Raw genomic sequence first — 16,285 nt, 5'->3', positions numbered from 1 at the left:
TAAATCAAGCTAGCTGTTAATACACGCTCAGAGTGCTCGGCAACCAAACACCAAATGGCCACCAGAAACCTACAGAAAGAGTAGGATAACAGGAATTCAAATTTCTTTGGATTGCTAGGCAACACTTCAGCCGGAAAGTAATATAATAAAAAAGATTTTATAAATATTAGCAAGAGTTTTTAGGCTGTTAAGGAGACCGAGTTTAAATGATAAGAGAACACACATTTTTGTATTTGCATGACCACCATTTCTGAAGCATATCTGCTATATAGTGCTATCCACCCCCTCCAAAAGTGTTCATAAACATTGAGCTGAACTCCTCTGCTCTGCAGCTCTCTGCACTCCTCTAGTAGAAGTGTTCAGTGACAGGAGGCATTAATTAATTACACTATAAAATAGAATTACAATTAATTGTTAATTTAGGTTTAAAAGTAACAGACTTTAATGGCTCAAAATAGTTTTGATCTTTAAAAGGCTTCTTCATGAGGGCAGTACACTTTAAGTACATCATTTAGTTTAATTGTTCAAATTGGGCCTAGAGACTGCTAGAGTTAAGCAAATATCTATTCCAATATGTTAAATGTTTATGACTTGGGACAGAAACAATTAATTACTAATCGATGGGGCCAATACTAGGTGAAGCCAGGTTCTGAAGTCAGAGGATGACAACAGTAAATTGAATGTAGGGGTTTTGATGTGGTCTGTTAAAAAAAATCATCACAAAGCAGAGACTCCAAAGAGTAGCAAGAACGTTAACCCATCAGAAATGTCCAGATAATTAAGATATTACTCATTTCATTAATAGTGGCTTTCAGGAGTGCCTTTGTTTATATTAATGGGCCATTATTCTTTAGAACCATACTTAAGCATCTATAGCTCACTTACTCGCGCATGTAATTCAGAATAGAAAACAGTAAAACTTGGTGCAGCCTAAACGGTGATAATACTTAGCTGGCAGCTGATATTATTAACACTATTCATAGTTTTCATTTGACCCATAACGAACACCTTTCCCAATGTCTTGCAAGGCTTCCACCATGACTGTAGGTCTCAGAAGCCGAGTGGGCACCTTTAATACCTGTGACTTTACCCACCTTCAGTTCAGGCGAGAGGCTCCAGAGACAGAGCTGGCCCTCTTGACTCCCGGTCACTATGGTTCGCTGGTCATCTGTGATCATGATAGCCGTGATGCTGTGGGGAGGAGCTTTTCTTCCCCAGAGGGCCACAGCCTGCAGAGCACTCCTCATGTTAGATGAAAATCAGATAGAGAGGAACTAATAAAAAAAAAAAAAGATGTACAAGGTTATCTTCCTTAAAATCGGGGAAACTTACATCCATAATTCCAGCAATGCAAAGCTGAGCAAGGAGTTTTGTCACAAGTTCAAGGTTGGCTTCAGCTGCATAGTGAGATCCAGATCAACTGCATTTGTGAACCTGTGATGGAAGTCACTGTGGCCATTTCTTGCAAAGCCAGATACATAGTTGCTCCATGACTCAGCCCTTCCACTCTACATCTTATTCAACAGGAGAAAAAGGTGTGTTTATAGGAAGATTACTACATGTACAGCCTTACTCACAATAGCTAAACGCTGGAAACAAGCCAAATGCCAATGAATAGGTGACCAGACAAAGAAGCAGAGACACATCTACACAGTGGGACACTTATTCCTCAACCAAACGAATGGCTCATTGACCCTCGCTAAGCGAATCCCAAAACAATTATTTGAAACTATCAGGCATCTAAAAAGAACAATGCTGTATGATCCTCTGGGTAAGATACTAGAAGTTCATATTAATACATAGTAACTAAAAGCAGAGATCAGGGCAGTGAAGCCTTGCAAACAGGAAGAAGCAACAGGAGGGAGTGAGGACCCATGGGGGAACATGAGAGATTTTTTTTTCTAATTTAAGATTTATCTTATTTGTAATTAAATGTATGCAGGCAAATCTGTGCACATGAGTGCAGCGTCTCTGGGGCCAGAGCAGGGTGCTGAATTCCTCCGAGCAAAAGTTACAAGCGCCTGACTGGGGAGTTGCAAACTGAACTCTGATCCTCTCTCTGCAAGAGCAATGTGGCATCTTTAACGGATGAGTAATCTCTGTAGTCCCCTCATGCTGATAGCTTTGAGGGTGGTGAACACGTCCATTGACTGAACTCTGGTGGAGGATTTATGAATATGCACATCTAAGAAAACTTACACTTTAATGTATATATTTACTACATATTCATTAAAGTATTTTTGTGTGTCCATTATATTTCATTAAAGTTGCATTTTGTTTGTTTCCTTGGGGGGGGTTCTGGAAAATACTGTAACAAACCAAGTCTGAACAGAATTCTTAAGGAATAATATCAATAATCATAAAAAAGTTCATAACAGAAAGTTATAACACAGCCAAGAAAATAATAAACCATGAGCAATTAGGGTGCCTGGGGACTAAAAATAAGTGACTGATCTAAAATTCACCGTAGAAAGAACAAATAAACTGTTAGAAATTATTAAATGAACAAAGGCTTTAAAACCTAAAAAAAAAAAACAAAAACAAAAAAAAGCAAACAAAACCAAATAGATGTAGCCAAGCCTTGTAACACAAATGTACAATCCAACAGCTTGAGAACCTGAGGCAGGAGGACACTAGTTAAAGCTCAGCCTGGACTACTTAATTCTTATTTATTCTCCCTCCTCCCCCCTCCCCCTCCCCCTCCCCCTCCCTCTCCTTCCCTCCCCCTCCCCCTCCCTCTCCCTCTACCTCACTCTCTCCCTCTCTCCCTCCCTCTCCCTCTCCCCTTCCCTTTTCCCCTCTCTTCCACTCCTCCTCTCCCTCTCCCCCTCTCTCTCCCTCTCTCTCTGCCCCCTCCCCTCTCCCTCTCCCTCTTCCCCTGCCCCTATCCCCCTCCTCTCCTTTCCTAGCTCCCCCCTCTCTCCCTCCCCCTCTTTTCCCTCTTCCTCCCCCAACCACTTCAGGAATTTAAAGTTTGGGGATCCAGCTCACTAGGAAAGAGCTTTCCTCACATTCATGGGTGCAGTAAGTACAAACAACTGAAGGGTTGCCCAGATGAACTTGACTGTGTTATGTCATGAGGATTGTCTTGATTGCTGATTGGTTGGTGCATGAGGGCTCAGCCTGCTGTGGGCAGTAATACCTCCTCTGGACAGATGGTTCTGAGTTGTACATGAAATTAGACTGAGCAAGCCTTGTGGGTCAAGTCAGCAGGAGCAAGCTATGGGAGCAGAGTAGCCAACTGATTTTCATGGCTCTTGTCTCTGCTTCATTTGGAGTTCTTGCTCTGGCTTCTCTCAGTGGTAACTTCTGAGACAGATAAACCCTTGCTTTCCTTGCTTTTGGTCATGGTCTCTATCATAGCAGCAGAAAGAAAAGCAGGACAGCATAGTAATAAAGATGAGTGTTGACTGACATGATAGAGGGAAACAAAAAAGCAAGGAAAAATGAGGAAGGAGATTCCTGATAACTTGCTCTGACAGAAAGGATACTGATGAAATCTTTAGGCAGGAATTATGACAGCATATGGAAAGAAACAAACATGTGTTACATCAAAAAGAAATAAGTATTGATCAAATAGAAAAGAAAAGCTCAAGAGGAAAGAAACAGCATAGGAAAGAGAAAATGCTAAATTAAATTTAAATTCACATTTAAACGTCCCAGAAATTACAGTAAAAGCACATGGAAGAAAGTAGCTGTGAAAAAGGCAGAGATTCGTTTTTATAAATGTTTTTAGTTTTTGTGTAATAGTGTTTTTTCTGCATGAGTGTCTATGCACCGTGTGTGTCTAGTGCCTGGGGAGACTAGAAGAAGGCATTGGATCCCCTAGGATCAGAGTTACCCATGGTAGTGAAACACCATGTGGGTCCTGGGAATGGAACTGGGTCCTCTGCAGTCAGTGCTCTTGACCACTGAACCGAGGCTATCTCAGAACATAGCCTACCTTCAAAAGCTTCCTAAGACATTAACATGCCAAGGCTGGAAATGAAAGATGAGTGAGGACTACCAGATAAAACTGGTATAATGTTGAAAATATGGGTTATAAATAATGCCACTGTTAGAGATCGGAACATCCCACTATTCAACTATTAAGTACACCATTTAGTAGAAATAGGTAATACTCTACAGGAAACAATATTTGCCCCAAACTTAATATTTTTGAGTTGCATTTCCTCTAATACCCTTAATACAGAGAACACAATGTATTTATTTCATCTATAAATATTTGTAATAGAAACAATGTATCTTAAATGGTCCTTGACCAACCACGGAAACATAATAACAATTAGATATTATTGAGGTTCAATAACAATGAAGACTTGTATAATGAGTCTGACAAATTTAGGCTTCCCTACTAGATGGAATATTATAACCTTAAATGCATGCATTTAAAAGGAAAAATAATAGAAAACATGAGTTAAATAGCAAAAGTAAAATTTTATGTATAAGAAAAGCTAAATAGGCACAAAGATTCAGAAGAAATCAATATAGAGTAAATATGTTAATCTATATTTACAATATATTATAAAAATAATAATAATCTATGAATCATATGCAGTTATTTGAAAAAAAGTTATACCAAATGATTTTGGGGAAAGAAAAAATTAAGTCAGATAGCAGATACAGCTAAAGTTAATTGTTTAGGTTAAATAATCAATAACCTTACATAAAAATCATAGATAGCTCAGTAAAATTATTTTCAAAGAAGATATTAAATTCTGGATTGGATGAGTTTAATATGGGTACATGAATCACCTGCATGCATTGATAGAAGAATTGACTGTCTGGACTACACATCATATAGCAGTCTCAGGGTACCGGAAAAATCAGTGAAGTGAGGCTGTCATGTTGCAAGACTAATTAATGCATAATACATGTTGATGTGGGAAAACATATAGGGTCAGCATAATTTACATTTTAAAATGCATTTTATTTTTAATCGTGTGTGTGTGTGTGTGTGTGTGTGTGTGGTGTGTGGTGTGTCCCGTGTGGGTATGTGCACACGTGTACAGTGTCTGTGGAGTCCAGAAGAGAGGGCATCAATCTCCTGCAGCTGAGTAGAGAAGCCTGTGACACAGGTGCCGGGAACCAAACTCTGATTCTCTACAAGAATATTACCTACTCAACTGATGAGCATCTCCAGACCCTACCTAAAGTGTCTTAAATAAAATGGCAGCCCATTTTACAGTTCACAGGTTGAAGGAACTGCACTTGAGACAAAAGTAATGGAAAACTGGGGACCCATTGGGACTTCCAATTATTTTCAGTCAAATTTTTAAGTGACTCCATAAAGTTGAAATTTTACTGTCAATATGTAAGAGGTCCCATATATATCTCAGGATGTCACTTGAGGCACCTTATATATCTCAGAAAATCACTGACCAAGGAAAACCTTTAAGCACTGCGGTCCAGGGTCTTGGGTATGTGAGGCAATGGCGTTATTCAATCAGTTCTAATAAACCAAACTTTATTGTTTGGGTACCAAACATCTTGAGTGCATCCCACAACAATTTGATTTTAGTGTGTATAAACTAGAAAGACGTTTGCGTATTCTATTTCAAATAATTAAGTCAAGACAAGTTTAAAACCTTTGGAATTGAGGTTTACAAACCACCATTTCACACCTCTTAGCTTATAATGATTATATCTCTAATTTGAATGCCTAGTAATATTTGGGGATGTTTGAAACTAATATGGACTCATATTTCTCCTTTAATGAATTCTAAATCTGAGCTACTTAAGTACAGTTTGAAACACATACTTCTTTTGTAGAACAACAAAAAAAAAACAACAACAAAAGAATAAAACAAAACAACACAGGAATTTTAAAAGAGGTGCAGCTTCAGACAGGATATTACAGACTTTAAAGGGGGTAAGTAAAATTTCCTTCTTTCCAATCTTTATTCACAGTAACAAGTATATCCTAGAGCTTGGCATTATGCAATATAACTTACATAAATAATGTAATCATTATCGTGTGACATGATCAGTATAGATACTGAACAAGCATGTAAACAACCAAATACACACAAAACTTCCTAGTCTTAAGTGACTGCAAAATGACTTCCTCTCAAATGTTTGACTGTAACTGACTCAGATACCACAGCTTATCTTTCTCAGGGAGGTCTCCAGAATGGTCATAGCTGGTGGACAGAATATTCCTGGAAATGAATAACCCCGCACACACACACACACACACACACACACACACACACACACACACACACACACACACTGACACCATTGTTTTCCCGAAGAGGCTTTACCATGCAGCAACTGTGCTAAGCACTTGAGAGCATGTGTTAGCCTCAGAAAGAGCCTAATGCTATCAATCTTTCTTTGGGAGTTAGCTCCAATCTTCAATAGTCATGTTTCATACACACACGGGTGCGTGTGGATAGACATATGATTGTGTTGCTTCTCAGTGGCAAAAGTCCAGGCACTAAAGAGAAGACTCAGTGGATAAGAACTCTTGTTGCTTTTTAGAGGATCCATACTTCATAATTCTAAGCACCTACCCCGTAGTTCACCACCATCCTTAATCCAGTTCTATGGGGTATGATGCCATATTCTGACCTCAGCAGGCACCAGGTATACACATATGATGCACAGATACATGTAAGAAAACAATCATGCATATGAAATAAAATAAATAAAATCTAAGAATATTTTATATTTAATAGTTAAATGGCCTATTATAATGGTGGATTTGATACAATTTAATTAGGTCTAAAAATACAATATATATGACATTAAAAACATCATTCAATTTTACTTCTAAAATTACAGTTAAATATACATGTCAGCTACATGTCAAACAAGAGCAGAATGTCGCTTTTGATACAATCTTCAGATGTCCCACTTTCTGTGCTTAATAAAGCCAAACCTGTTCACTTCTACATTTTCAGCATTTTGTTCTTGAATAAGAGAAGATTGCGAGACTTTCACTTGCAAATGGTTTTGAACCATTTAAGTCCTGAATTGTGACTAGTTTTACTTTCTATGAAAAAATGCTGTAATGAGGATACTGATGGTCATCCAGGAGAATGGACCTCATTCCCTGCCACTAACAGATAACGGAACCTCAAGGAAAGCCAGAAGGCCAAGCCACAGAGAAAGGGGAAATAGATAGATAGATAGATAGATAGATAGATAGATAGATAGATAGATAGATAGATAAGGAAAGGAAAGAAAAGGTAAGGTAAGATAAGATAAGATAAGATAAGATAAGATAAATTTGGCTCCATCCCATCAGGTTGAAAGGGGCATGAGGCTAGGAGTCCCTGGGTCCTCCCTGTACCCCTTTACCCATATGGCTGCTGTTTGGACATCTGTCCCACATCTTCCTGAATTTTCTCCTGTCATCTACTGGGACTGAGAAACCAGCCATTCGGTCGGGGAGTGGGTTTTCACTTTCTTTGTCTACCATGTCTACCGCTGCTTCAGCCCTGTGCAAGGAGATCATCGAGACTCTGGGTATTTCGAGCATTTCTTTTCAACACCCTTAAACAGTGGGGCAGCTTGGCGTCCAGGATCAGCATATCAGATGACTCCTGCAGATGGAGGAGGCATGTCTACCTTTGCAGCCAGATCACAGAACTGTTCTGCGGATCCCAGAGATAGGGCTCTACTCTGGTATAACTGAAGAGCAGCCTCCCGGCAGTGTGCCCAGCCTATGTCACTCAGGAAAGGTGGAGACAAGGTTGGGGAAGAAGTCAAAACTCTCTAACCTGTGCATTCAAAGGATGGAAAGCACTAACTAGCGTAAACCATGACCCAGTGCAGTAATAATGTGAAAACGTAGAGCATTCAAGCAGAGTTTGGGAAGATGTAGCTGTCTGTAAGAATCCAGCCTTCTGGTCACACAGTTATGCTGGCAGCTGATGACAGCTGCAGGAACTCTCAGCATGGACTCAGATTCACTCTAAGTAAAACCTAACAGTGGGGGTTGGGGATTTAGCTCAGTGGTAGAGCGCTTGCCTAGCAAGCACAAGGCCCTGGGTTCGGTCCCCAGCTCCGAAAAAAAAAAAAAAAAAAAAAAAACCTAACAGTGCTCTGCCTGTTCTAACAATGGGTGCCTCCTGGGCATTTTGCAAAGCTGGTCTCTGCCATCAAGCAGGAAACACCTGGGAAATTGTGAGTCGTTGGTTTGTCCTCGCTCTAGCACCCTGCCTGACATTCCCTATAGATTTCTCATAGTTTTAGTTGTGAGCCTACTCTTTAACAGCTGAGCCATCTCTCCAGCCCAGCGAAATATTTCTGAAGTATTGATATTCAATCTAGACAGTGGGGAAGAGACTTTAAGAGGTAGTGGTTGAGAGCTAGAAACATGGCTTAGTGGATCCGAGCACTTGCCCTTTTCAGAGGACCCAATTTTGGTTCCTCCGATCCAAGTAGGTCAGCTCACAACCACCTGTACTGTCAGCTCCAGGGGACCTGACTCTCTGCTCCAGCTTCTGTGTACCAGCACATGTGTGAACACACGAGCGCGCGCACACACACACACACACACACACACACACACACACATGTACCCATACACACTTACACACACACACATACATAGGCACATGTGCTCACATACTCATGTGTACATGAAAAATAAGAGATAAATTTATGGAGGTAAACTCTCATCAAACTAATGAAGAAGAACAGTAAAAATAATATAGTTTCTCTTGGTCTGGGAGGGTACGCTCTCAGAGGAAAATGATTACTCTCAGCCTACATTTCGCCAAAAAGAACAGATATATCAGGTGTGTACCTAGGACATTGTCACCTCTATCATTTTCAATGAAAACATGTTTTCTTGAGAAAGAAAAGAAGCAAGAAGATAGAATGAGTGACATTCTTCTAGGCCTCTTCCTCTTCTGTCTCAGGAGTAAGGTAACTAACCTTGAAGCCTTGTTTTTCTCACTCATAAAATTGGGAAATTTTACCTTTGAAAATTGACACTGGGTTAATCATTTCTATATAAAATACCATTGTCGGCCTCATTTATAGTTTGTTCTCAGTATGTCTACTGAATGAATGACAAAGGCAAGGAATCACTATCATTTTCTCTGTGGCTGGAGAATGTATCATGGCTGGCTAACAATAGTTTTGCCAGTAGTAGAGTCCCTGTGCTTACTTTTGGCACGGCTACTTATTTCTAAGACACATTGTGGGTATATCTAGGACCTTTGGCTATGACAACATCCAATTCATTATCATTAATTTTAATTTCTAGGATGGCGTGCTAATCAACTACTGGGGAGAAAATTACGCCTGCAATGTTTAATAAATAAAATCACAAGCTAGCTAGTTGAAAGTGAATTTCAGATAAATAACTTTTTTCATAAAAGTGTTGTTTTCTAGTTTTTTCTTTTTGCTGTGATAAAACATCCTAACCAAAAGCAACTTATGGAAGAAGAGAATTGATTTCACTTATAATTCCAGTTTACAGTTGATCATTGAGGGGAAGTCAAGGCCACAGTCAAGAACAAAGAGAAGCAAATACACCCATACTGTCTGCTGCCTGCTTACTCTTGCCTACATTTCTTCTATCCATATAGTCAGGATGCCTGCCTAGAGAATGATGCCACCCACAGTGGATCTGCCCCCTTCTTTATCAATTAATGATCCAGACAGTCCCCTTCATACACGCCCATAGAACAACCTGATCTAGAAAGTTTCTCAGCTGAAGCTTCTTCTCAGGCAATTGTAGGTTGTGGCAAGTTGACTCTTAAAATCAACCACTAATTTGACTTATTCAAAACCCTGAAAGTGATAACACTAAAAAATGATTACTACTCTTTATGAGAAACATGCTTATAAAGTATTTACTGGTTGCTTAAAGACGAAATATAACTTGTTGCCTAAGTCTCTGAGGGCTTCTGATAATCCTGAGCTGAAGACAACGGTATTGGAGGTAACAAGCACCTCTTCCATTTCAGATAAAAATAACAAACTTCTGGAAAGTTAGTCACTTAGTCAAGGTAACCCGGGTAAAGAGCATTTGAGCCAGAACCAAAACTAAGTCTCCTAAAAAACTCTACAGAATGCACAGGACCCAGACTTTCTTATCAGAAAGTCTTACTAACCGACCAAGGAAAAATTCCTTTGATATTGAAAGAAAGGAAAACAGAGAGGGAGAGGGGGAGGGGGAGAGGGGAGGGAGGGAGGGAAGGAGGAAGGAAGGAAGGAAGGAAAGAAGGAAGGAAGGAAGGAAGGAAGACAAGCCAAGCAAGCAACAAGACCCTTTATTTAGCACAACTTTCATACAGCATCTACTGCTCTTAAAGTTGGACTCTCTTCAAATTCTTTCTCTATAAACACAGTGCCAGATAGTCCTAAGGAATGACATTACAGCTCCGCTTCATTGACTGTTATCATTTTCCCTCACAATTTGTTCTTACCTTTCTGACCTGAGACCAGCATAGGGATTAGCATGACGAACACCTAGGTCTGCTATTGGTGTCTACTGGACCTAGGGTTGCTAACTTAATCATAAATAGCTTTGTTTGGGGGACACACCCAGACTCACAGACAGACCAGTCTAGACCCTTTGGCTGAGGACAGTCAAGAAAAGAATTACCAAAGAAAGTCCTGTGGCACAAGGTATGAATTTTCATAATAGCCTCCTGAGCAAAGGAAAACACCTGTGAGGGAAGAATGCATCAGTGATGACGTGAGCTGGAGTCTCAGGTCTGAGCAGTGTGGCTTCTGGGAGTGCCTCTGCTAAGTGAAGGAGAACAACACTGGGTCTCTCTAAACCCCACAGTCATGGATCACTTCAAGAGTCTTTTTTTTAAGTTATCAAAAGAGATAACTTGGTCAGCTTTAAGCCAGAAACGAGCTTTCTTTATAGGTGTTGAGTTTAGGTGGAGATTAAGGGAATTGCAGTCTTAAAATTCATTGAATTGCACTCTTTAAATGGGTTTGGTTCACAAGAATCATGAAAGTGGATATAAAGCTAATATTTCTTTTCTAGTTTCAATTGTCACCCCACCCCTTTGTGATGGATAGGTGAATAAAACAATAATTATTAGTGAAAGTATAGAACTCTATGAATCCAGTGAGGCTATTTTATCTGTACAGAGTTTGGAACTGGTCAAGTGTTTGAGTGGCTCTCTTTATCAGTGGGATGTTTTCATTTGTGGGTTAATTATAATACAGTAATTTTATTTAAAAAGAAATCATTCTAGTTATTGTGCACAAAGTTGCCTTTATAAACCTCAAAAGAACAGAAGCGTGCAACAGAAAGAAAGAGGCTGGCACTGTCACACAGCTGGTTGGTTGGTGGCAAAGTCCAGATTCATACTGGAAAATGAAGCAAAGGAAACTAAAGAAAGCAACAGAAAAACAGAGCATCTACATAGCCCTGCCATCTGCTTGAGCCTTACCATGTGACAACAACTTTAACCACAGAGGCTACGAAGCAACCTGGACCCATGGGAACCTGAGATCTCCTCTGTACTTGGCATGGTCCTCACAGAAGTGTGTCTTCCAAAACCTGCCTCCTTACAGAGGGTCCCAAGCAAAAGATTTCTTGAATATTAGATAAGGCAAAACAACAACAAGAATAAATGTATCTACTAAGTTGAAGGATGTCCAAAGCAAATAAGAGTACCACACACATACACATTACAACACACACACACACATACACACACACACACACAATCCCGTGTTTTACCCCCAGAAGTAAGATCCTGTTCTCTACTCTTAGAAGCATAACTACTTCCAAATTAACCCTTAGCCAACATTAAGCCAAGCTCCTTGCCAATACAAGTAAATGATTAGCTGCCACTTAGAAAACTTTAAGACATAATAAAAGCAATTTACAGCAAGCCTGTAGCCAACATCAGCTTAAATGAAGAGAAACTCAAAAGCCATTCCACCAAGATCAGGAACAAGGCAAGGTTGTGCACTCTCTCCATACCTATTCAGGGTAATACTTGAAGTCTTAACTAGATCGATAAGACAACATAAAGAGATCAGGGGAATACAAACAGGAAGTACATACCAAAAAAAAAAAAGTCAAAGTATCCTCATTTGCAGATGATATGATATCGTAATGACCTTAAAATTTTCACCAGGAAACTCCTACATCTGATAAATGTTTTCAGCAAAATTGGCACACAAAAAAAAAGGTAGTCTTTTGGTATACAAAGAGCAAACAATTTGAAAAACAGCATCTTTCCCAATAACCTCAAAAATATAAAACATCTTGGGGTAACTAAAACCAAGCAAATGAAAGACATACACAATCAAACTTTAAGGCATTAAAGAAAGAAACTGAAGATTTCAGAAGATGGAAAGATCCCCCATGGTTAGGTATTTGTGCAATTCCCAAGTGTGTAAACGTGTGTCTCTGCATCTCCATGTGTTTCTTGCGCTTTTTCTTTGGTTCTTTTTCTTGTTTGGTTGATCAGTCCTATTCTAGCCTTCTTTTATTTTATTATTATACCTTAGACGTCTGTTTGTTTGTTTTTAAATAGAGATAGAAAGGGTGTGGATCTGGATGGGAGACTCTGAGAGGAGTAGTGTGATTTGAAAATGCAATCAAAATACATTGTCTGAAAAATTCTATTTTCAATTAAAAAAATTGGGAAAAAAAAAACCCTGTACGCCTGCCAACTAGGAACTCTTTGGGAAAAAAAGTAATAATGTTTTAGGAAGACATTACTTTATTACCTTAGAAGGTAGTGGCAATGCTAAAGTCACTCAGAGATCAAGGGAGGACTTAAGCAGATATTGTACATTAATTTCTGCAACTGCAATACTCATGACCCAGACCATATAGTAAAGCAAGCCAACCGGGGAATAGCCCCCAATTGTTGGACAGCTGAAGATTACAGCTTAGTTCCCACTCCACAGACTTCTGCACACTCCAACTGCTTCTTGTTACGCTGTGTGGCCACAGCACTAAGAAAACTAAACAGCCAAGTGCGTTTCAGGCAGTCACTGTAAGAGAGACGGGCGTTAGCGTGGGAAAAGAAACTCGAGATGCTCAAGGAAGCCCTTTGTGAGTGGCAGGCTATTTCACATCTATTCAGTCTGGGAACAATTCAGAGAACTATAGTCCCCGAGTTTAAAACTTACTGAGGGCTACACATATGCGATTGTTGGGTTGGGCTGCAGAGAATGGAAAGAGGAAAAGCAAACTCTCTGCTCTCGATACTGAGTCACCTTGTGGTTAACTTAAAATGTGCACTCGTGTTGTTGGCAAAGCCGTTGTTTTTTTCGTGCCTGTGAATTCTACAAACCTATTTCAGCGTTGAGTCAGATGTTTTTTTTTCTCAGATCCAAGAACAATACAGAAAACAACCTGCCCAGTGTATTTGCTTAGGTTGACACATGGGAAATTATTAAACTGATCTGTGTAAAAATAAATCTCTGCTTCCTGTTTGGCAATGGGACCTCCTCCTCTGATATGTTCCCACCCATCACCAAGGTGGGGTTAACATCATTTCGATGCTGCTCCCCTCGACTCCACAACTCTGTGTGAAATAAACTGTCATTTGTGTTAAAATAAATAAATACAATGCATTACATAGGCATATCCTTGGGACTCATAAGTGTCCCCAGAATTGTGACATTGCATGTGCTGGTTTTATTTTTGAAAATGCCCAATAAACCAGCATCCGTTAACACAGATATGTTTGTTGCGTGCTACTGGACACGTGGCTACAGTGCACTGTGATAGTGAAATCCTTTCCTTCAGCAGTCACGTCAGCCTAGTTTCTTGACAATGTCTCTCATAACTCAAGGCTGCCTTCAACTATCTATAGAGCTGAGGATGACCCTGAACTTATGATCCTCCTGCCTCCACCTCCCAGGTTCTGGGATTACAAAAGCAATTTTTGGCCATTGTGTTGAGCTCCCTTTGCCTCTTTAAAATCCCACTGCAGGGGCTGAAGGGATGGGTCAGAGGTGTACTGCTGTTGCAAAGGATCCAAGTTCGATTTCGATTCCTAGCACCTATGTTAGACAGTTCATATAATTTAGTTAATTATAATTACAAAGTAGAATTTAGTTCCTGAGGATCCAATGCCCTCTTCTGGACTCTCTGAAAATCTGCTCTTTCATGAATATGCTCATAAACACATACTTTAAAAAGTATAAGCAAATGTGTTGAAATTCTACCAACACAAAGGATATCCATGTGTCCTAACACCCTAACTGTGTTTGCTTCGGATCCTTAATGTCATCTAACAAGCAAAGCAAAGTCCTCTAACGCGTGAGCCTTTTCTTGCCATTTCAACACTCCCCAGTTTTACCTTACTTGATTTTTTTCTAAGTCTGCCATGCTAAGCTTTTATAACGACTTCCTTGTTTTTATATCAACTTTCATTTTCTGCTACCTCAGTGCCTGCCTTATTAATCCTTACTTTTTCTCTCCAACTGGCCTCTCTTCTCTCTACCCGCCCCTTACCAAAATTTGTTTGCATTTACTTCAAAAATACTTACTGAATACCCTCGGTGTGCCAGAGGCTTTGCTGCACTGTAGGAATTTCCATGAGAGAGTCTAAGGCCCTCACAAACCACCAACACCATGCCTGTGTCTGAGGAGAAAGGTGCCCTGCATCCTTCAGGGATGTCTGACACCATGTTTAGGCAAAAGCAGGAGCCTGTAGGGAAACAGGGGCGGGGCCAGGAGTGACCTGGGGGTGGGGTTTCCACAGGAGGATAACAGCTAGGTCCAAAGCCCAGATCGTGCTTATCTGCTGAGAATCATTTCCACCTTGTCTGGCTGTAACAAAGCGTGTGCCCACCATTGTGTCTAGTCCAGGTTAATGAAGCACAGGCTATCTGCCTTCTAGAAATCACAGCAGCAGCTAAGGAGCAGCGTGATATCAGCTGGCACGATCACCTGCAGGTAGGGCTATCATTGACACCGGCATCTTTCCTAAAGTTGACAGGAGCTAGTCTCCTACTCCTGGCTCTACCTGGACAAAAAAAACGTTTTCCCGAGGCTCAGTTGTCTATTAGCCTTGACTCTTGCGCCACATTTTTCCCTCCCAGTTGCACAAAAGCCAATAATGAATGTGAGTTCACTGCCTCCGAGTCTGTCCCTTCTTCCTCCAGAGAAGGCAGAGAGCAGCCGGCTGCCTATAGGGGAGCAGGTCTGTTTAGAGACGCCTCCCGCACCTGTGATTTTGGTACTTTCTGTCAGTGAGGTGGCCAGGACTAGGCTGTACATAACCCTTTAAGCCAGTGGTTCTCAATCTTCCTAATGCCGTGATCCTTTAATCCAGTTCCTTATGTTGTGATGCGCCCCCAACCATAAATTTATTTCAGTTGCCACTTTGTAACTGATTTTGTTACTGTTATGAATCATAGTGTAGATATCTGTGTTTTTCAATGGTCATAGAGGACCCCTCCTAAGGGGTTGTGGCCCAAAGGATGAGAACCTGGCTTTAAGTCCATCTCTTGTACTGCATGCATATACCAACAGAAGCCCAGGATGCTTGCAGGAGGGTGAGCACATGGAGATACAGGACTGGAAGATTATAACACAAAGGAACCTTGTCTTACTGAAATACCTGATGCATGTAATTCTGAGTGGGGGTCTCTTTTTATTCTCTTGCCTGTGGAAGCCACAGGACAATGTCAGCTGTCATTCCTCAGGTGCCATAGACCTTTTTCTTTGAGATCAGGTCTTTTGCTGACACAGAGCTCACTGACGATAATTTGGCTGAAGGTCTAACTCCAAACTTCTTTCTGCCTGTCTCTGACTACCCAGAGCTTCTGTGTGTGTCTGTGTCCCTCTCTCTAGTATATATATATGTGTGTGTGTGTGTGTGTGTGTGTGTGTGTGTGCATACATGTAAAGTCTGAAGACAATTTGTGAGAGTTGGCTCTCCCCTTCCACCAAGTCAGTCCTGGGGATTGAACTCAGGCTCTCTATCTTGGCAGCGAGCACCTTTAGAAAGTCTTTCTTACCTCTTTGGGATTTCTGTTATAAATCAGACAGCTCATTTCCTTTTTATGTTCCTCATGTTATCACTTTATGACATGGAATCTCCTTGGCCTCGACTCTTCTCGTGTCTCCTTCTTTGACAACACATGCAAACTTCACCCGGCTTTTCCTCCCCTTCTCAGTCATGAGGAAACCTTACAGATCCCACTTACAGATGCCAGCTACTGGCTCAACACCATCTTCCCTACCTCATCTGCGTACCTGCCCTTTAGTAATTATCTGTGGGGAAAGAGGCTTGGCAAAGCTGAATTCCCTGGTGAGAAATGATTATATCCTATGTCTGTCTGACCTCAAAGCCCATCCCACATCTCAAAGAGATTG

General features: G+C 40.6%; 1 protein-coding gene across 3 annotated transcripts in view; it reads right to left on the bottom strand.

Moving 5' to 3' along the window:
- Positions 1–16,285, bottom strand: part of Wdr72 (WD repeat domain 72) — a 180,012-nt gene that overhangs the window by 157,269 nt on the left and 6,458 nt on the right. For 2 of the 3 annotated variants that reach the window (XM_087561192.1, XM_087561193.1), the window contains exon 2: positions 1,095–1,274. In XM_087561192.1, the coding sequence (XP_087417318.1) occupies positions 1,095–1,247 (153 nt within the window). In that variant the 5' untranslated portion in view covers positions 1,248–1,274. 3 annotated transcript variants of the gene reach the window in all.

The sequence above is a fragment of the Rattus norvegicus genome, chromosome 8 (assembly GCF_021556685.1).
Source record: "Rattus norvegicus strain SHRSP/BbbUtx chromosome 8, alternate assembly SHRSP_T2T, whole genome shotgun sequence".
NCBI lineage: Eukaryota > Metazoa > Chordata > Mammalia > Rodentia > Muridae > Rattus > Rattus norvegicus.
This window is presented reverse-complemented; position numbering and strand designations above follow the sequence as displayed.